At 35.3% G+C, this 23,238-nt stretch overlaps 1 protein-coding gene across 2 annotated transcripts in view; it reads left to right on the top strand.

The window, feature by feature from the left end:
- ATRNL1 (attractin like 1) overlaps positions 1-23,238 on the top strand; it is a 526,081-nt gene that overhangs the window by 180,576 nt on the left and 322,267 nt on the right. For both annotated transcript variants that reach the window (XM_040607278.1, XM_040607277.1), the window contains exon 21: positions 21,677-21,729. In XM_040607278.1, coding sequence (XP_040463212.1) covers positions 21,677-21,729 — 53 coding nt within the window. The remainder of the gene's footprint in view (positions 1-21,676; positions 21,730-23,238) is intronic.

The raw sequence follows: 23,238 nt of genomic DNA, 5'->3' as shown, positions 1-23,238 counted from the left end.
TTATACAGGAAAAAGAGAAATAGGGAGAGCCTGTGCCACATGAGAGAGTTGTTGGGAACAGGAGGAGAAGGGAGGTTATGACTGCCATAAAACCGCTGTATTACTGAGTCTGCTTTTTTTGTTTTCCAGGTTATAACCTTAGATTTTGTGCTTATTTTTAGAAACTGTTTGGGAGGTTTTGAGGCTCATCCTGTGCGGCTAAGGAGGGAGTAAAGGGCCTTGTGGCTTGGGCTGGTTTTACACCTCATCTAGGGCTAATTTTAAAGCAGAATTGCATATATCTGCATAGCACAATGCTTTGCCATAGTCTCTGACAGGGTCACAATAGGTTGCAAAGACTTACAGACTGAAGGTTTTTTTTGCCAGTTCAAGCTGTTGGAAATAATATTGGAGCTGTACTGTGTTGCATCCTTTAGAGTGTGTAGTGAAGGTGTCTGGGAATCCTCTGTGCCCAGGACTAGAACTGGCATTAGGAGCTAGTGAGGCTGAGGCTTATGAAAAGTAACGTAAGCCAATAATCTGTATGGATAACTCCTCTTATAAAGCAACCAGCCCAGTGGGAGAGGTGCACACAGTTACAGCATCTGTTGGCACCACTCCTTTGCAGACGTAAAAGGAAACTGGAGCATTTCTTTTAAGACAGTCAACATAAAGTATTGTTCAGATTCCAGAAAAAAACTTGTAGGACGTTGCCAACAGCAGAGACTAGCTTTTTTGCAATATGCAATTCTACCAGCCACTTGTGTCTCCTAATCTGCATGAACCAAATGCCGCCATAATCTGTTCTTTCTGTCCAGATAAGATGCTGAGGGCCCCACAAATCATGAATACATCCAGCTTGAGTATAATGGTCGCTAACTCTGTTAACCGTTGATACAATTATTCTGTTCTTTTTATGTTGCTGTGGTTGGATTACAAACCGTCATTGTTCATGGGAGCCATAATTATCTCACAGATCATAAATTGTTACGTATAGGATAACATCTGTGAATTATTCTAGCAGAGTACTTTTTGCTACTCTTTATTAATAAACTTCTGTGCCTCGATATAGCCAGGCATTGTGTGCCCGACCCAACCATTTTATATGTTCAATATTCACTCTTCATTATACTTGCTGTCAGATTCCAGCTCTTTTTTGGATAACGAGAGCTTGCCCACCTGACGTTCTGTATGTCTCATCTGCCTGGTGAGTATTCTGATCCAGCCATTTCTGTCCAGAGAAATTGTATACACATCTCAGTCTGGTAAATGGTTTTGATCTGTAACTCCCAGTCATACAAAACACATCTAAGCGAGTGTACAGGAAACTAAGAAGGTCTCCAACTGTGGTGTCCCTAGACACCTAATTGCCACCTGATTGCTGTAGGGGCAGTTGTGGTAGTCATTCTGGATTTGGAAATTCTACTTGAGCAACTGGGCATCTAACATTTTGTTGGTGAGATAACACGGGCTTTGATCTGTTCTGTTTTGATGCTTTTCTTGTTCCATTGCATCCTTCTTAAGGAGACAGTGAAGCTGAAGTCTTCCCACGTAGTTGTCCCTCTTTGAAGTCTGTTAAATCTTTCTTTACAGACTTGATGCCATAAAATTAACTCCTGAAGATTTTTTTTAAGAGTTAAAAAGTTTCTAAATCTCAACGACAACAATACTTAATCCTCCACCTCTTCCTAACCCAACCACCCACTTGATTTTTTTAAAAGTTAGAGTATTTGCTGTAGGCAGTGGATAAAAAATAATACAGATTGCCAGTGGAGCATGAAGTTGTTTGGGCTTTTCTGCTGCTTTGGTTAAAGATAAGGAGTTGTCTTTATTGAAGGAAAAGAAGGTAAATGATGGCTTTTCTGGCTACTTATCCTGCTGTCATTAAAAAAATAAAAAAATATTCAGCACAGTTGTGACTGACAAAACCAGATTTTTGAGGGAGCTCTTTTAAAAATTTTGGTGTATACTGCCGTATTGTAACTGATTAAATTCAATGTATGCGATGTGATAGTAACAACCCTCTGCATCACTATTATTATTGTTGACTGCTGCTACTGGGGTCAGCTTTGGACAGTTAACTATGGAACGGAAGGGTGGAATGTGATATTTCCTTTGTGGATGGGGAATATTTAAGGAGAATTTTTTTCAAAGATTTAAGAGTAAACACTCCTACAAAACTTTATGGAGGACAAAATATTTTCAAGGGGAGCATCTTCCAGAAAACAAGTGTTGCTAGTAGATTTTTTTTCATGAACCCTTTATGTAGAACAAAGAATTTTACACATACAATTATTTTTGCCTTCATGAAACACAAACACTGGTCTGCTTTAGTATATATACACATTTGAGAAATCAGTGCTATTCGAGTGATTTTAATATTTTTGTTTTTCTGAGGAGATCTTGGCTAGTATATAAGATACATATCAGCCTTAAAAATAGCTTATCAAAAATTTACATATCATTATTGGTCCTTTGTGCTGGAAAAGAGCTGAGGAGGAGAGCCAAAGATTTTCCTGACATGCCTCTCTGTGCTGTTGCTTATAGTACAGATAAGCATCTTAGACAAAGGCAGTTTGTCAGTTGTAGGGAGAGGGAAGAAGGGAAAAAGGGCAAAAGAAAGGCTTACAGCAGTATTGTTGTCACCTTAATCAAAACTGTATGTTTATAGAAAACAGATACAGTTTTGGCTGTGTAAAGCTATCAGTTTTCAGGCGTTTCATAAATAAGCAGGTTCTTTTTATTAGTTTACAATTTAGGATAAGATGAATCAATCAAACTTTTCAAAACTGTGCGTGGAAAAAAATACTTAGAATGATTGGATGGTGAGACTGATGACAGCAACAACAAGAAGCCAGTCAGGAGACATGGCAGAATGTCTGCCAGATTCTAGGAGCCATGCACCCAAGTATTCATGTGGCAGAGTCGTAAGCACGTGCTCTTCACTTAATGGGGAGTGAAAGCTTTGTGAATATAACCAAGAAACTCTCTCCCCCCCCTTGACTTCCCAGGAATCCAACTTCTCCATTGCGAGGTGAGATGCTGTGCTGGGGTGCAGCTCCATCCCAAGACATCCTGCTGTTCTGGGTCTTGTTGGCTTGCTGCTCCCCGCCAGCACTTTGGATTAACCAGCTGCTTCTTGCCCCTGTGCAGAACAACTGTTCGTTACTTACAAATGGGCACCAACAGGAGATGTTAAGTAGCAGATGCTGACAAACTATTTTGATTACTACATCTGGAGATACATTAATTGCTTATGATCTTCTTTGTAAAGCTTCACTTTTCTCCTGTGGTTTCTACCAAGGATAAAACAGATAGATAATGTTTTCTGGTAGAAGTACTTAAAAATAATCTAGTAAAAAAACTTTATGAATTCCGCACACACCCCACACCCCACACACACCCCCCCCCCCCCCCACCCCCCAAGTCATTCAGGGTGGTACTGTATTGGGGAGCCAGCAAGATTTTATTTTCTTTTGGTATGTTATTACACAGAAAGGAGAATTGATCTATTTTCATTAAATGATTATCAACAGAAATGAGGTCTGGATGGCTGAAGTTTAAAGAGAGCAGAGTTATATTGTAAAAGCATTATGATATAAACACAGACATTGATTTCAATAGGCAGAACTGGCATTTCATTATGTACTGTTAGACTCTAAATACTCTGTAATAGAAATTCCTGTTGTGAGCAAAACAAGTAAAAATTGTTGTGGGCCACAGGTATATTGAGTTTTGATATAGATGATGTGGTTTCTTCTCATTTGAAACTGATCTTTAAAAAAAAAAAAAGAAAGATGATTTCAATGGAACACCAGCTGTTTCTGCACATAGTTAATTTTGCATATTCATGTAAAATCTGGCTTTTTTTTGGAGATTTGTGACTGGGAAGATTCTTTGATGAGCTTATTAAATACTATTTGATGTCCTGCAAAACACCTTTTGTGTTGTGTTTTGTTTGTTTGTTTGTTTGTTTTTTAATAAGGCTGTTTCTCCCTGAAATGGCAACATTCACTGAGGCACAAAGCATCCATTCTAAGTAAATGATGAACACCATTTATTCTTTCTAAATGACTGAAAATAGGCATTTTTTTCCTTTAACTTTTCTAAAAAAGCCTTTTAATTAGAAATGACCAAGCAATTATTGGACCTGTTCTATACTTAGTATGTCTGTATATTGTTAATATTCATCATGTTCTATCCGAGATACTTGGTTAAATGTAGTCTGAACTTTATTAAAATGAATTCAGTTTTAGCTATAAAATAAATCTGTAATTTAATCCAGTAGGAGGCATATATAGGAATTACTTCAGTGAAGTTGTCTCTTGAACTATCCAGGCCTTTTTAAAAATAAAATAAAAACATTAGGATATTGCCTGTCAAAATAGTTATTTCAATTACTATTTCAGTATGTGGAAAATTCAAAATATATACCTAATAGGAGGCCACTTGGAATTTAACCGTCACAATGTGTATTTCTTTACTAAGTGTAACTGATGTAACACACACCTCTTTTGCTCCAAGTTTTCCTTTTTTAGCTGGGCAGAGAATGTGTTCAAGGAGAATTTACAATGAAAATAATATATTTCAATAGAATCTGTATTGTTTGCCATTTTAAAAGAAACATGAGATTGACTGATTTTAAGGTGATAAGGATTTTATTAATTGACAGGTAACTTAAATATTAGCTCATGATATCCAAGTCAGTACACTGCAGTGGATATACTTCTATACCTTGTTCAGTCGTGATTTGTGTGAATTAATTTGTACTGAATGTAGAAATATTTAAAGCAGGAAGAATATATTGTTGATAAGTGTTTGCTCAGGCCTGTTGTTCTCTCTTCAGAAATGAGACGGGCTCTGCATGAGAATTTTTATTTCAAGGGAAAACACTTTTCTGAGTTAGACCTGTCTGGACCATTCACATTTTCCTTATTTTTGGTGTACAATACTAATGTGTATAGTAATCCAAACATTTGAGTCATCTTAATGAAATGAATTATGAATTTAATGAAGTAGGTGTTTGTGACTTTTCAAAGCTCTTGAAAATTGTTTTGGTATTCTCACATCTTAACCCTCTGATAATATATTATCCATTGTGCAATGTAGATCTGGGCTTCTAATTTACATCCGATAGGATGTTAGTATGGTAATTAGTAATTGGCACAAGAGTTGTTAGAGTTGAAATAAACATCTGGTTTAATCAGTTTGCCATTAAGGTAGTAGAAGTATATAGGTAGCGATGGGAAGAGGAAATACAGTAGCTCATAGCTTTCTATAATCTATCACCACATAGCTAAGTTTGAAATTAAAATAGTGCCCCTTTATGTTGCTTGATTGTTCAGTGCTCAACTTGCACAAAATACTGTGTCCTGTTTTTATTTTTAAATCTGTTTTTGAAATCTTACAAATAAGTAAAAGAAAATGAAGCTACGTTGCGATGAAAACCCTGTTGATAGATATATCTACCAGCTTTGGCTTGTGATATTTACTCATTTTATTCACTAAGAAAGGGGAAGAAAAAACAGTTTTTATACAGCAATAAGGAAATGCTACGTCAGATGGGTATTGGTGACACTATTTGTTAGAAATCTCCTGGTGATGGAAAGATTGCTTTTCTTTTATGGTCTCTGGTAGAAGTAATAATGTTTTCATTTTCTGTTTTCTGTTTCAGTCAATTGTGTACCTTTACATATAGATGAAAATTTAGCTGCAATAGTTATATTTCTGCTTTTGAAGTTAAAACATTTTGTTTCACTTTGTTGCCAGTTATTAGTTTGAAATTTCTTCAGTAGTTGCTCAAAGTGTTAAAAAAAGTTTGCCCATAAAGGTTTAAAATTATGCATAGATAGAACTAAGAAATATATTTTGGTATTAAGAAATGGGAGTGAGAAATGCATTACTTCTCATTTGTTTTTTCATGACGCTTCTGATAATTATATAGACTAAGCACATCAACTACAGAGTGCTAAATCGTGCTTAAAGAGCCCTCAATTTGGGGAGCCTTCCAGTTATGACAAAATTGCATTCTTCTGGCGTTGTATGTGCAGACATCTGGAAGTTATGCAGGTTATATATTGTATCTTCTTTCCATCTCTATCTCTGCAACTGCTCCAGAAGAGCACATCATCTTCTGCTTCCCCATGTCCCAAGCACAGGCAGTGCCAGAAAAACTTTCTATATCACAAACTCCTGTATTAATGATGGACTCACTAAAATTAGGTTTTTATTCTGTTCTGAAGATAAGGGTACTGCATGCAATGTTTTAAAGAGCTGCTTAGAAAACAGTAGATGTTCCATAGAATCATAGAATCATTTAGGTTGGAAAAGACATTTGAGATCATTGAGTCCAACCGTTAACCCAGGACTGGCAAGTCCATCACTAAACTGTGTCCCATGTCTACAGTTTGAACTGCAGTTTAACAATTAACATGAATTAAAATAGGGGGCTATAAAAACTATGTTGTTTCAGAAATGGGGTTAAAGACCTATTCTGTATTTAATTGTGATTACCCATATTGTTGTTCTTCCTTACAGCAGATTTGTCTATTTAGGAGGAATATTTGCTTCACTCCTGTTTAAGAATCTGGAGCTAGACTACTTGAGTTGTGCAGGCTGACTCTGTGCTTACATCAACATCCTTTTTGTTTGCCCTTTCATTCTTAGCCTAGATTATCATGCGAATGACATAAAATAAACAAAATATGAAGAGACAGTAAGTTAAAATAAACAGTATTACTGAAAAATATCTGTAATATTTTACTGTTTATAATATAGACTCACAACATTTGACACCAAAAGCAAGCTCATCATATGCAAGGTATTTTCAGGGAATGATAACTGATAGGGCAAAACCAAACAGCATAGGACCTTTTCTGTCTGTACTCACCAGCTGAAAAATAATAATGTCTCAATATTAGAAATGTTCCTTTATTCATTTCTTCTTTTGTACTGAAGAATCACCTTTAGAAAGTATAAAATATAAATTAAGCTGCATAACCTTTGCATGCTTTGAGCTCTATTTTTTTTTCTTTTTTTTTTTTTTTTTTTTGGTGGTGGATGTATTGGAAAGTAAATGGTATTCTTTATCTAGCTTACTAGATAATGGGGCTGGGAAGTTTGATTACAAAGGCATAAATCAATCCAAGAGCCCTGATGATATCCTGAACTTCAACACTGAAGCCTGAGTGGTTTATTAGATTATCACTTCAGAAGGATTGATTTACAGCTTTAGTTCTCCATCTCCATCTATTATTTTTATATTATAAGAGAAGGAATTTTTCAGCAATTTAAAAAAAGAACAAAGCACTAGAAGTCAAAGTAAATACTTAGCTAGAAATCCTGTTTTAAATAGTGACAGCAGCCTGACTTGGAATCAAAGCACGCTTATAATCAGATCTGAAAATGTGACCTGCTACAATGCTTTTCTTTCGCTCACTGTTACACAGAGCGATGATAAATTTAGGACTACTAAATTACAGCAGGAGGCCAAAGGGAGAGCAGGGAGATTGCCAAACTAACATAAGAAGCGTGTCCAAAGTGGCACACTGTCCTGGAAGAAAAGTTGTTGGGTTGCTCACAAAGAAGTGATTAGAATTAAAGGGTAGAGGAACAGTCAGATATACTAAAAGAGATTTAATAAATCAGATTTCATAAAGAAGGTTTGACTTTAAAAAAAAAAACAAACAACAACACCAGGAAATGAGTTCTTACAAGATCCAGAAAGAGATGAGGGCAGCAATTACTTTTAACAGATGCTTCAAAATGACTTACTAATCCTGTTCTCCTTTAGGTTATTTTATCCTTTCTTTCATATAGTCTTGACAGTCACAGATTTGGGCCCTGATTCAGATAAATATTTAAATACATGGTAACACCTTGTTATTTTAGATTAAGAGGGGGATGTTTCCCTGATTTGGTACGAATTGGGGAACATATGATTTACTTTTATGTTCTTTTGTTCTTGGGAACCTAATTGTAAACTGTCATGTACAGAATAGCAGCAAGAGTTTCACAAAACTAGTCCTCGAAAGTTCTTCCCATCCACTAGTGGTCCTTTGTTTCATTCATCCATTTCCCTTCCCTTTATTATTATTTGTTGTTTTATGGACTTGGTAAAGGTAAGTTTTTTTTGGGGTAAGGTAACGTTGAAGGTGACAAATGATGATTGTAAGAAATCTCTCTCTCTCTTTTTCTCTCTAAATCAATCCTTCATGTTGAACAGAAAGATTGCCGCCTCTATATTTATGAATAAAACAAGAGGTAACAGCACATCTAAACAGATGAACAACTTTACTGCTGCTCAGTGCCATCCACATACATAAAAGTAAAATACGTCTAAGATTCAGAAGTCGGAATTCTGTAAATCCATTCTTTGGTGGAGCTATTAATTTTTTTTTCCAGAGAAAATGCATTTATTGTTGAATTGTACTTGAGGATTTTTTCACCTTTTTTCTGTTGTATTTAAACCACATGTAATCAAATGCATTTTCCAACTCTTCTTTTAGGGTAGAAAAAGGATAAAACTTCATTATGTTTTTTTTCCTAATGCTCCTGCCTTTTTGTCATTGACTTTAATGTAATCTTTCCTATATGATTAGTTTGTTAGTTTTGTTCTTGCTTTTTTGAAAAAAGTTGCTTTTTTGGAAAAATAGTTAACTACATGATTTAATAAATATTTTGACATTCACCCTTTGTAAGCTTTGATTAGAGCTTTCCCCGTGCTCGATTTTGCAGAATTGTATCTGTCTGTTTTTCTTCATCTACTCTGTGTTCTTGAATGTATCTGCACAGTTAGTTATGGTAACATTGCAAGTTGTTTTGAGACTTCGTTGTTATGCCACAGGATGTTGATTCTTTTAACTGAAATATTTGAACACATGTATACTCTATACCTGTCCTCAGCTTTTACCTTTGACACTTAAATTCTGCAACCTAGAAATCTCTTGACTCTGTCTTTATTATGTTTGCATCATATGAAATTTTCGGCAACACAGGTGTCATTTAAGTACTGACCTTAAAATAAATTACAGTGAATGTTCAGCAAATGGCAGTTCTTTAACTGGGGAAAAAAGAATGAAATAAATGGTGACTAACGTAGGTTTGTTATAAACATAATACAAAATTAAAATTTAATTATTCCAGTTAAATGCAGGCCTAGGAACAGAAAAGAAGCATTGAATACTACAACCTATAATATTAGTCAGATACATCTTCTTCCTCTATACTGGATATATTGAGCTAGACACCAGATAGATCCAGCTTTATGTGTTTTTAAATAGTATCTTGTGTCCAATTTTCTGCCTGTTCACAAGATAGTAGATTGTAATACATTCTATTAACACACTGTAATGAAAACTACCATGTAACATTTTTGTATTTTCTTCTACAAATTCCAGTCATAGCTAGAAGTCAAGAATTTTCCTTAATATTCCTACAGAAAACTATAATGCTTTCTTTAAGAATCCAAGGCCAATTAACAAAATTTCCTTCTATTGTGGATGATAGGCCTTATGGTAGTTGCCCCCAACCCCAGTTCATAGGTTGTACTTACCAACTGGAGTTGACGAAAACTAAGAATTTTCCTGGTTTTGGAAATCTTGATCCCACTCCCCGATGACATGGAAATGATATCTTTCTTGGGGCGGGTGTGTGTGTGTGTGTGTGTGTGTGTGTGTAGGAATAAAAGTCAGGAACACCTGCATTTTTTGTTCTTTAAACACAGTATTTCACTGTAATTCTTGTGTATTTCTTATGGATAGTTTATGTGAATTTGACATTTTGCCTTTTGCATGTGTGCTCATTCTTCTTGACAGTAAACAATTAAATGAATCCAAGATTGCTTATAAAATATTCTGCCACTTAAAAAATGATGTAGTGCTTAAGACACTTCTCCAAAGCCGCTTTGGAAGTAGAGCTTTGAAGTCACAGGGTCTTTTAAGTATATTTTCTTAAAAAATAAAAGTCCAAAAGAGAACAACAACAGAAAAAAAGGTGAGAGAAAGAAGATGGAAAACTTAAAACTGTAGTACAGAAGATGCCATTTTTTTAAGCCTGTCTCGTGATGGTCACTGGAGAATTTTAAAATTAAACCTTTAGATTTGATCCAGGAGTGAAATGTTTGCTATAAGGCATTAGGATGCTCTGCAAACTTAAAATAATCATAAAGTGAATTCTTCAGAGTTTTTCCGATCTGATCTTCCCAAAAGAGCATTCACATCAGAATGCATTTCTCCACTGTGCTCTCAGTTAATTTCTCTCTCGTTTATGGAAAATCTGAAAATACTTTGTTTTTCTGACTCTTGGAGCATTTCAGTCACCAGAATTGTGTTTCAAGTGACATTAAAATATTTTGTGTATCTGATTTGTGGGTAATGTTACAAATTATAGCATTATTTTTTCATAAATTAAAACCTCGATCTGAAAACAAATGAGAAAAAAGACCTTAGGAACATGAGAACAATTGAAGATAGGATTGTGTTTGAAATAATTTTAAAATCACTCTTAGAATGCAGAATTTTTATATATCAGTATTACTGACAAGTATTGGAACTGATTTTTTCTTCTTATGTACCGATTTTCATATTATTTCTCAGTTAAAAAAGAAAAATCTGAATATTTCACAATATTAAAACCTCTGGCTAAATTATTGGACTGAGGAAGTTTATTATTCTTTGACTTAAGCAAAATGACTTGGGACAGATTTTCATGCTGGCATGCATGAAATTTAATTCAAACTGAGATGAAAGGCGGTTAATGTAATTGTAGCCTATTATCCTGTGCAGGCTTGAGTTAAGAAGGAAACCAACAGACAGTCAGAAAATGATGGATAGAAAATAGAAATGCTCAAGGCTGGTGAAATAGAGACTTGTGAGGGGATTATGCATAACTGTTCCCACACAATCTCTGCATCAGTAATATCCCACCTCTACCGTATGTTCGGATTACTAAACAGGAATTTTGTATGCCTCCTGGGTTTTCTTTATTTCTCTCTGATGTCAAAAAAGGTCCTCGTTTAGTAAATTTCAGTACTCTGTAATCCTGATTTTTTTGCTCTTAATCTACCAGTTTTATAAGTCCTAGGGATGCAGTAAAGCATTCTGTTACAGCACTTTATTCTTTTTTTATTATTCTTTTCTTTTTTATTATTATTTGCTATCACATGGGCAAGTGGTGGGTCACATAAATAGTTAAAGTCTTTGATCATAAGCATGTCTGTGGGACTCACTGCTAGCAAGAAAATATTATTTTTACTGGAGTATTTATTTAAAAATAGTAAATAATAATCAGATCCCAGGTTTTTCAGTGGCTATTTTGTTTAGCATGGTCCATTGGAAGTAGCACATTTCAGGTGATCAGGTTTTTGTGGTATGTGGGTTGTGGTTTTTGTTTTTTTTTTTAGGACTTCACTGTGACAGTTTACCTTTTTTTTTATTACTCCATTTCATTTTTCAGTAGCCAGTATTTGTTTCTGTGTGTTTGGGGTTATTTTGTTTGTTTGTTTGTTTGTTTGTTTTTTTTTTTTCTTTTCTTGTTTTTTTTGTGTGTTTGTTTTTTTCTGAATACATACCAAATTTTTCACTGAAAGCTTTTAAAAATCAAAAAGACATGTCTTAGTCTCCTCAGAATACCTACAGAAAAGGTGCTAAGTTTTGTAATACTTTGAAACATATTAATTAAAAAAAAAATATTTAGAGAGGTTTGTCACCCTTGGCATAGCAAACAAAGAAAGCGCCTTCTTTCCCATAAAATAACTTATCCCTAGTGTAATGCATATATTTATCTGGTAATTCTAGCAATAACTAGTTCAACCATCTACAGTGATGCTTACAAAATATAGGAGATCAATTACTAATCAGAAGTCCAACTAAAGCTGCTGTTTTATAGCCTCTTTATAGACAGATTGAGTTGTTGAGGTACGTGGCCTGGGATATGATAAAGTAGCATTTGGAGGAGTGTAGTCTTTATCTTTCCCAGTCAATCCCAGCTGGGATGCAAGAATTTTCTTATCCATTGCAAGTTATATCACCAGAACTCTTGTAGTAGCAAAAACTTCCCTCCGCCTCTCATTCTGTCATTGTTTAAGTTGAGTTTTTGTGCATTTGAGAAATGCTTTACCCTGTGAATTACCCTTTGGGAAGTCACTGGGATTACACATGGAGCTAAAGTCTCTGTTCTGCACCATGCTCACACAGGACCAGGCACTGCTTTTCACGGTAGTACTCTGTAGCTTGCCTATGAAACCCAGCAGAAACAGTCTGAATGGATCAGACTGACAGACCAGGACGCCTGCTATAAAATACTTCACAGCACGCTGCTGTGAGGCTATAATGTCCTTTTAGTCAACTTTTCTTTCCTTTTTTTTACAGCCATTCCTCTTAAGTTTTCTTTTTAAATGGCAGATAACTTTTCGAGGTGAGTCGGCCAAGACTGGAAATGTCGGCAGATACAGTATTGTTGTGACATAGACACTAAAGTGTATTTCCACTTATTTAACATTTCATAAAGAAGTGTCATCTCTCCTCCAAGAAATTCATGAGATTATGTGCTATAATGGACTGATGGAGATTGGAGATCTTCATAGGAAAGGGACCAGAGAAAAGCGAATGTGTGTATTGATCTTCGTATTGTCTCCAACGACCTGTACTCTTTTACGTATTCTGTTCTTAGGAGATATTTCTGTATCTCTTGGCTTGGTATCTTTTTTAATAAAGTTGAATAAAAGATGGTGCAGGTTAGATGGGGTTGATATCCTAGATATTAAAAAGGACATAGAAAGAGGCCAGATATGGTTATGATGGAACAATGCTGGGCAATAAGGCACGAATCTGATAGACTTTGCCATGCAGGGATGTGATAAAGAAAGGTTCTTTTAGGCAGGAAAATAACTTATCAGAACAGCATATTGGGTAGATTGAGATATTGAAATGGTCAGATGGGCAAAAATGTGGTTTTAAAGACCAGCAGGACAAGAAGGAAGCTAGGAGTCTGGAAATTGCCATGCCTCTGTGTTTGGTTTCTAATGATTGCTCCCCCATGCATCACTTATTTTTTTGAAGGCTCAGCATTCACTTGTTCAAGGAGGAGGTAGAATTCTGTGACAATGTCTGTCAACAACACAGGAAACAAGTATGATAAGTAAATATTCTAGATATACTTTCTGAATTTCTAGTCAGAAACTTCTTAGTCATTCAGGAATATTGAAATTTATTTGAAAATATCATGTAATAGTTATTTTTGGCTTCCTAAAAGTAACTATATATTATATGTTTACTATATATTAAATATATAGGTCACTTTAAATTATACTTAAACATCTGTAATATATATGCTTCATGTTCATATTATAACACATCATTAACACTGTAGAAGCTGTTGTTAGAGGTAGAGGATTAATTTAGATAATGTCATTATTTTCTAAAATTCTTTAGTACTATAAAGATGACATTCTGATTTATTCACACTTTTGTCTTTATTTTGCATTTAATATTCTTGAACATTAAATATATAAGCAGCATTTGGGCATTGCTAAACCGCAATCTCTACTGCCAAATGGGTGATGTGATTTGCTTCCAAATCATCATTTTTGCTTTGGCTTAGAACTTATCATCTTTTTGAAAGTATTAATTGCCATATTGTGATAAACTGTAGACTTAAATGACAAGAAAATGATCAATGTTACCTTACATAATTTGAAGTAGAAAAAGAAAAAGTAACTTGCCTGTCTTCATACCATTTTCTGGAAATTATAGTGTATGTATGGCATCCTCAAATACATATTTCTTTAAATTACCTTTTCCTTAAATTGCCTCAATCTTAAAGAAACCTTGGAGGTCTTATATAAACAGTGGTTGTTTTTTTTTTTTTTTTTAAAAAACAAGAAAAACAAGAGAACAAAAGCGACCCCAAAATCTTGAAGGCAAAGTAAAATGAATGCAAGGAAGACCAAATGCAAACACATAAGAACTCTATAGCACCCTATAATACTACGGCATTGACCTTTCTGCATTAAGATTGTGCCTGTGTATTTTTTTGCAGTCATTTCCCTCAGTGACTGTCTACAAATTCAATTTGACAATAATAGTCATATTAATATATATTTTTTAGAAAACAGACAAAAGCTGTTTAATAGTTAAATATACTTTCTACAAATGCACTTACTAATAATATGTTTTTACAGTTCAGTGCTGATTAATAAGAATGCAGTAAACCACTTGGGATTAAATGCGTGTGTGTATATATATACATATACTTATATATATATGTACACATATATACACGCACACACATATATATACACATCAAACACACACACATACATATATATATATATATATTTTAAATCTGACCTGATTGCTGTAGACATTTATAATACATTCAGTCTGACTGTCAGGGCCTGTCAGGATATTTAATGCTGCTGAAGTGCTACCTCTCCTGTTTTTGGAACTGGTTTCCAAATAACAAAAATATTACAAACTCTCTTGGAAACTCCTAGAACATAACTAGCAGTGAATAGTATGAGAGAAGATCATATGAAGAAATTTTTTTTTAATGTTCATTGTGTTTGTTTTTAGTATACTTCTTCAATTTTGAAATTACTGGCAGAAGAGTTCACCCTCCTGAACATGAATTTTTAAATCCAGTGAACAGTGCTATTTGAACAGCGAGATGTTGAAATATTAAGAAATTTAGCCATTTTAACTGAAGACCTATACTTGTTTTCATGATTATATGAATATTTTTTCCATGAAACCTTAGTGAAAATAAAATCAGTGTTCTGCTGAGAACTTTATACTAAAAATGCTTCCATAAGAAGCTGTTTACAAGCTGCTTATGCTTAGGGATGCAGGTTCATGAATAGTCTGTTGTTGATATTAAGTTAACATTTAACACATTTCATCAATATTTATCTTTTAAAAGAATGAAAGCTATGCAAATTTTGTCAACTATTCACTGATTTTTGCAGTGAGAATTTAGGAGGAGCTGCATTTCAGTCTAAGCAGTAATATGCATAAATATGCATAAACTGTGTATGATTACCACTGCTTCTATCTAATTGTGCTAGTTAAAAGGAAAAAGTTGAGAGAACTATGCTAATGGATCTTGGAGATGTGGTTCAGTTCAGTAGCATCTTATCTTGGGTTGTCTTGGATATTTCTAACATTTGCTTTTTAAGGGCTCAAAAAATGTCTGAAACAGGTCAAAATCTAAGAGAAGAAACATGAATATTAGAAATGTGCACTATAAAAGAACAGTTTCTGATAGGAGGCAATTCTGCTTTTCCAAGTTCACTCTTTTACATGTATAAAAGTTTATGTGCATCACTGCCAAAACCATGGCCATTCACAGAGAAAGGAGCTTGCCAGAGGTAACGGGTAAAGCCATGGACGTGAGATTTCTGTGGTTGAGAGTAAGCAGCACCAAGTCATTGGCATGTGAAATCCACTTGGTCTCTGATTCATGACGATTAACAAAGATTTTTTGTGTCCAGATAGTTCCAAATGATGGCTATAGGTTACTCAATCTTGTACAGTGAAGAGATGAAAATGTAACCTAGAGTTTATTAGAAAACTTATTTTATCTCTCAACAAATTTCTCTTAATTATGTAATTATGTGATAAGTTTGTCACCTGTTTGAAAGTTTATTTTCTCCTGTAGAACAATTTATTTAGTGATTTGAAATATCATTACTTCACAGGGTGTATAAACCCCCTACAATATTAATTATTTTTGATCTTGCAGGGAAGAAGGATTTGAATAGCATGAGGGAAATCTGGAAATGGAAAATTTGCTTATGAAGCTAGATTTTTTTTTTTCGTGAGATCAGCCTAGAATAAAAAAAAAAAAAAAGAGAGAAAAGAAAAAAGTATTGCTGGCCTAGGCCAGGCCTTTTTAATGAATTATGTGAAGAAGAGACAAATTTATCTGCAGAAAAAACATTGTCTCAAGACATCATTACATGCACTTACAAGAAGAAACAAATAATTCATTTCCACACATTATTAAAAAGTCCTAACTGGAAATATAAATCCTAGTACCTTTTACCCTTTTAGGTTATCATTATCTTGAGTGGTAGGCTGATAATTCTTCATCTCTAAAGCAGAAAGGTTGCTCATGACTGGAAGGATCTTGGCACTGAGAGAAGTGAAAGTGTCCAATTTCTACATTAAAACCAAAGCTGCTTTATTGTAGCTTAAGAAAAATTTGGAGAACAGGCAAGAAGCAGACCCTTAACTATAAAAGAGATATATTTGCATTTATAGATTATTAGGTTCTGTATTTCACTGCAGCAAAATAAAAATTATAGGAACAGGGCAAACATACAGTAATAGTTAGCAATTAAACAAACCTATTCTCTGAAAGTCACAAAGCACTCTAACTTGGCTGACAATACCTGTTTTTTGTTAAATATTTTATCTGAGCTGAATTATTGCACCTGAATCTTAGTACTTCTGTGGGAGAATGATGCTGCCTCTGAATCTTCTAAACAGGCTTGAACTCCAAATACATGAGGCAGGCTGGTGTGGCATAACCCTGCTGGTCATGAGGTCACTCCCTTTCATTGCTATTGACCGTATCTCTTTAATTCTTGTTGATCATTAGAAGATGCGGCAGTTCTTTGGCAGTTCTGTGTAAACAATATTGAAACCAAACAGACCTAAGTCAAGACCTAGGGATTTTTGTTCTCTTGCTTCCAGATACAAATGTGAATTGGGATTCTAAGTACAAGTCACTCACTGTTCTGGATCAGTTTATAAACCAAGAACAGGTGAGGCTGGTGCTTTCATCCACAAATCACCACTCATGAGCTGAAAATCTGCAGTTTCTATGGCATCACTTCCAAAAAGTTGTGAATTACAGACAAGTACAGATATTGACTGTAGTTAAGCTTATATGTCAGCTAATTTCCTCATTGCTGGATAGGGAGTTTAAGAATAAGAAGTCTTGCATGACTTTCAAGAAGGGATAACCAACAAGCAGGGTAAATACCTGTGTGTGGATCTGTGCTGAGCTCAGGGTTGTTACTAATTAGTTACTACTTATTACAAAAGATTCATCAGCTATCTCTTAAGTATCTGCAAATCTGCAGTCACAACACCATGGGCACATTTTTAATGCTGAGGATGTAGTAATATATGGTAGTATGTAGTAATGCTTCATTGTTGGCTTATGGTGTCCATGCCTAACCATGTGACTAAAGAAGTCTTAAGTTTAGGTTTACAAATGTTACGAGGTGTCCCAAGTAATATTATGGGTCCCATGGTTATGTTAAATAGTATTCCACTATTCAAAAAACCCCATGCCATCATACCGTTGTGGTTCCAGGAAAGTGGAATGGAAACAGGAGCCTGGTTGTGCCAGATCAGGAACTGCTGCAAGTTGATCAGAAGCAGGAATCAGTGATGGAGGACAGCAGGAACAAGACCACTTGTATGTAGGGGCCAGAATGAAAGGCTAGAACAGAGCTGAGCTGAAGTTGAGCAATGTCCTAGAAGATATTGTTATTCATCTAAAAGCTGGGGCAAGCCACGAGTCAGAGCCCAGGAAGTCTGCTAAGTCCATTAGTCTGTATTTATCAGGAACCTCTTGTAAATGTAATGCTGAGAACCTAGGCAAAATCCCAGGCCTGCTTGTGACCAGCTGTAGGTCAGAAAGATGACAGCTCTTCCCCAGACTCTGTGGAAGTGGTCTGTATTAATTTGCAAGGACAAAATATAAGAGTCTACTCAGTATAGTTGATAAGCCTGCACCTGGGCTAGAAGAAACTCAACTGGAGGAAAGACGAGGCCTACTTAGGTTACTCTTCCCCTGTTCCTCTTTTTTTGCTTCAGTCTTAATTGAAAGGAAAGATTTACTGATTAGAGGTGGCAGCAGAACTGTAAAAAATCCTGCCTTCATGATCAAAGGTTAGATGAACTGTTTGTTAGAAGGTTTCCACGTGATCAAATCGCTAGTCTAGAAAGCTGAATATCTGTCTATCTAGGTTGGTGTTCTGACAATTTTCTTTAGGTGAGAAGCTGGAATACCCTTCCTTAATGGAGATACCAGTAAGCATGACAAAATTTGACCTGTCTATATTCCTCTACTGCCAATTCCTTACCTTTCTTAAGTTTGGAAGATGCAGATACAGTGCACAAGATCATACACTTTGCTAAGCTTCAACAGAGGTTTATTTGCAATCTCTGTTTTACAAAAAAGCCTTTCCTTCATTAAAAGAACCCCAGATCTGTGATAATGTAAACATGTACTCTTGAAGACATATATGGTCTATAAAGAGAAATCCAGAAATTTTCATTAACTTGGTCATAAATATAAGAATGTTACTTTTTAATGCATTTGTCCATAGCTTTTATTTTGAACTCCCAGGAAATCTGGGGAGAAAAAGAGAAAGTGAAAGAAAATGGTTCAGTTTTGAAAGGATAATTGAGGGAGAGGATGGAGAATAACTGCTAATAGCAGGCCATCAGAAGGTCAGTGAGCTTGATGAATTGAATACTTCTGTATTGGAACAAACCGTAGAACTTGTACGTAACCTGGTAGGAGCCTTCCTCCATTTGTCCTTGTAAATGGGAACTGTGTCTTTGGAGTAATGCCAGAGTGGAACTGCTCATTCATTATTACCACTTAAAGCAAATCATCATAGCCCTATGGCACATAAAATAATGTGTATAGCTCCAGTTTCACAGATACAAGGCATATATTATGCTTCACATATGGTCAAATGCGTGCTGGCTTTTGGAAAAGGTTCAAAAGTTACTACAATGAGTAAAGCTCATAAGGAAACAATTCAGTGAATATAAAATTTTGTAATTGGAATTGTAATTAGTGACTAATGCAGAGCAATACATATGCTTAATGAAATGAGATAGGATTAAAAGACAAAACTAAATTTATTCAAAACCTAGCATACATACTCACGTGAATAATTTTAGATGTATTCCTAATCCTATTAGTTTCCTTTCTTCACTCCACTGAAAACTGTTTAAATAGCATCTTTCATTTGGATTAAAGCAGGCTTACCTAACTAGTAAGAACTCCACCTCGTGCTATTCCTAATATACAATATGAAATGATTCTGCACTGGGGGATAGAGGAGAAAGTGTAAGAGAGGCAGTGCAGGGTTCTTTTTGTATCTTGATAAGGCCTGGCACCAAATGGCATAGTAAACTAACTGTTTTAAGATGGAATAAAAAGAGGAAGACAGCAGGTTAATCTTAAGGCCCTTCAGTTGCTGGGAGCCCTGTATGCATGCAGCACTGTGGGGGACCCAGCGTGGATTTTCCCCGTGTGCTGAGCAGATTCTGTCCGTGGAGGGGTGCTTCCTCCTTTCCATACTGTGGTGCCTTTTATCTGCTGCAAAACAAACCCATGCATCTTCTCCTGACAAGCTGGAAGGTTCTCTTTGATAACACCCGCTGGTGCTCAGCACAGGCTGGCATGGAGCTTTCCAGCACCCTCCCTTCCAGCAGCTACTAATGCTTACAGGCAGGCTTCTTGATCCTGAGAACAAGGACCAGTTAGACCAGACGTGCCCAGGATCACTAGCTCCTTGAGCACAATGACTTCTGTGAGGCTTCCAATACAGAAAGTATAATATATATGATAATATATCAAAATACTTTTCTGTGGTGTAATTCACTGTTCTTTTTTTATTATGCATATTTTATCATTTCACCATGCATTATGCTGAAACAATTGAAATGGCTGGCTGTAAAATTGCATTGCCATTTTCTCTTCAAGATTCGTGAAGGTCACTTCTATAATTGTCAGGGAATTAATAATTATTTGGATTTGAATGAATACTTATGAATACTTTCATATTGCAAAATATTCTGTACCTAGTAATTTTGATATTAACCATTCTTTTATGTATTCTTTTAAGTAGTGAAACCTGTGATGTTTTAGATGGATTTTGTAGATATTTTTATGTATTCATGTGTTTTTTCTGTACTATAAATATCAGAAAGGTATATGTGATGTTGGAAATCCCTGGGTTCCGCTTATTATTGATCTGCAGGAGATGTTTTCATCTGATTAGAAGGGTAGCTGAATGGAGAAGGGAAGCTGAATGGAAACAGCTTTATTTTTTCATAAAGATTTTCAAGTTTAAAAGAAAAAAACCTAATGTTTTGTGTCAGGAGCAAACTAAGCTTCTTGTAGACCTGTTTTTTAATAAAAATAAGCATGTTAAGAGCCACCGGTTGGAAACAATGGAAGGGACCAGCAGAAATGCAAATATTAGTCTACAGTATGCAACTTGTTAAATGATATGACATCTAAGTTAGAGTTTTGTTAATATTACTCACAAATAAAATAACACACACACACACAAAAAATCTCCTTGCGATTAAAGTTTCTTAGAACAAAGTAGTGAAAATGTAGTCCAAGATATTAAATGAGTCAGATTTCCTCTGGGAAAATATTTTTATGGAATTTAATAGGCAGTGATAATATTTCTCTTTGGTTTATGAATCATTCTGTATATTTAATAGAAAATTATAATCTTGCTGGAGACTTCTGTGGAATAGCCAAGAACACCAAAAGCAGGATTATAATTTTCTGTTACAGTACTTGGCCTTTTTAGAGCAATGTTATATAACTCAATATGATCACTGTGAGATTCTGTAGGATATTTCATGTCTCTGCAAATAACTGTATATCGTCTCAATAAGAAAGATATTTCTCCAGCTTTTACCATTTACATATCTTGTCAGCAGCATCAGTGTTTTGTATTCAGGCTAAATTTCACCTAGTGCCCTGGCTGGTCGGTAAGGAGGAGCAATTGCCTCTGAAGTTCAGAGGAGCGATGTAGCTGAGATGCTGCTGTGCTTATAGTGCTGCATGCGTGGCTGCAATCGCTGGCCTCAGAGCCGGCTGCCATGGTCCAGCTGTAACTACGTCACTCAGGACTAGGCTCTCCAGAGCAGACGGCATAGCTTTGGATCACCTCTAGGTCCTCTGTGGCGCTGTGAAAATGTAACTGTTACTTTATGCTTAGCGATATTTTGGGGTTTTCTTTTTTTGTTGTTGTTCTGTTTGTGGGTTTTTTTTTCATTTAAAGAGTTGGAAATAATACAAAGGTTGTATTGCAGCCTACCAGAGTGGTGTTTGTGAGGCTGGAGATGGAGAGCATACGTTCCCTTGCTGAAGGGACAGTGTGAAGAGTGGAAGGTGTTTTGAAGGTGTAAAACCTGGTCTCGCAATGTTTCAGGACATTGTATGTTAGAGGAAGACATATTTGAGAACACTTTCTGCAGTCAGTGATCCCCCTGATGGATGCTCAGCTGTTGACTGGGAAAGGGCCAGGTCAAACCCAGCTGAGGCAGTAAGCTGTCACTGAAGTGGAGTGGGCAATTAGGGTCCTGGTGCTTGGCTTCCCTGCCTGGCTCTCTTTTGCTCTTCAGTGGGGGCATACCGCCTGCTGTAAGTCCTACAACAGGCACTGACATTAAGCACATGACTGAAGTGCCTTATTCGAGAGCCTAGTCACTCTAGGTTCCTTTTATAAGGAAAGAGGTACCTACAGAAAGTAGCATGCCCTAATTAAGAACTATATCAAATACTTATAATTTTCATCTATCTCTGCTACTAGTAATGAAACTAATGCTATTTGGAATAAATATTCTAGCTGCATTTTTATTAAAACTATATTGTGTTTAATGGGAATATTTGGTTTTGTCTTTTTTTTGCCCTGCAGCTGTGACTCTGAAAATAGGTATCTTGGAAATCCACTTAGGGGAACATGCTACTGTGAGTACTTATATTTTTAATGTTCAGTACTTAAATGCTGTTTACGTATTATGTGATAATTTCATTTCCTGGGAAAACCAAAATATTTTTCTTAAGATTTTATGAAGTTGGGCACGCTGACATTTTGTCTGAAGAATAAAATGCCCTGCTGGGCTTCTCTGTTACTTTGTCCGCAAGAATGCAAATTGAAGTCTACTAAAATTTGATTCTTTACGCCTAGGTTAGAGGAACTGACCAAGCCATTGGGTTGTTCTCTGTATCTCAATGTATGTGAATGAAAGGAATAAGTAATTGTGCCATTGTTTAAAAGAATCTGTGGTGGGGAAATGCAAATGGGCTAAACAGTGTGATTTTCTGGGAACATTCTGAATGGTTTAGCCAGTCTGCCTCCCAGGGACATGATACACAGCTGCTCTCCAGAGTATCATAAAATGATACTGTGTGTTGTCTCCATGTTCTTGTTGTTGTACAAAAGGTGCCTCTGGCAAATTTCCTTTAAAGCATTAAATTTTTGATAGTCATACTGAAAGACCTGAAGGGATGAGAATGCTTATTACCCATGTGCAGAAATCCCTCAGTGAGCTATGCCAATTTTGCTGTTACAATATCAATGTTAAGTAGTAATTTTAATCATCATTAAAATGTATGGGATGTTGGAGAACACTGTTTTACCTTTTGTGACTTTTGCACGTAACTGCTCAATGTCAGACAATTGGATCCATTTGTCTATTGTTTCTAACATCATCCCTACCTCAAACTTAAATTTACATAAAGACATATCTCTGAATATATTTATAGCATCCATTCTGATCTTTGGACTTGTTTTTTAGCATTTCATTTTAGAACGTACACAAAAGCTTTGCTTTAGAGTATCTTTAAGGCATCATTTACCTAATAAATGAATATTTCTCTGCTTTACTGATGTTTATTTTCTACCTTGAATGGTTTGCATCTGCAAGATATTTTTTACACAACAAAATAAACACATACTATATTACAGATGCTGACATATCCCTAGGCCTAAAACATCTATTCCTCTTGCCAGGTATTAAAGAAATTTGTGTGGGTTGTTCTGATATTTTTTTTTTTTTTCTCTCAGACAACTTAAATTCAAATGTAATACTTCAAACTGGAAGATGGTTTTAAAATATTTTATTTTGAAGATACTGTTGACATTGACAGTTTACATAAAACAGAACAAGTTGAAAATACTCCTTAAAACTGTGCTATATAGATGTTGTTGATGAATAAATTCCATTCCATTTGTTGTTTGTTGCATAAGAAATGTTCTTTATTTCAAAACAAATTTCAGTATTTAGAAGAATTTTTTTTTATCTATGAATTGTATAATTTTTGTAGATTTATAGATAATGAGTATATGAGAAGTTCATACTATGAAGAGAGTGCTATATAGGCTATATGGATATGGATATTTTGTTTATTAACATTTCTTTTGTCCTTTAAAAATAAATATTATTCAATTTAAGAGACAGAAAAGAGATGACAGTA

This window comes from Falco naumanni, chromosome 9, assembly GCF_017639655.2.
Source record: "Falco naumanni isolate bFalNau1 chromosome 9, bFalNau1.pat, whole genome shotgun sequence".
In the NCBI taxonomy this organism is placed as follows: Eukaryota; Metazoa; Chordata; class Aves; order Falconiformes; family Falconidae; genus Falco; species Falco naumanni.
This window is presented reverse-complemented; position numbering and strand designations above follow the sequence as displayed.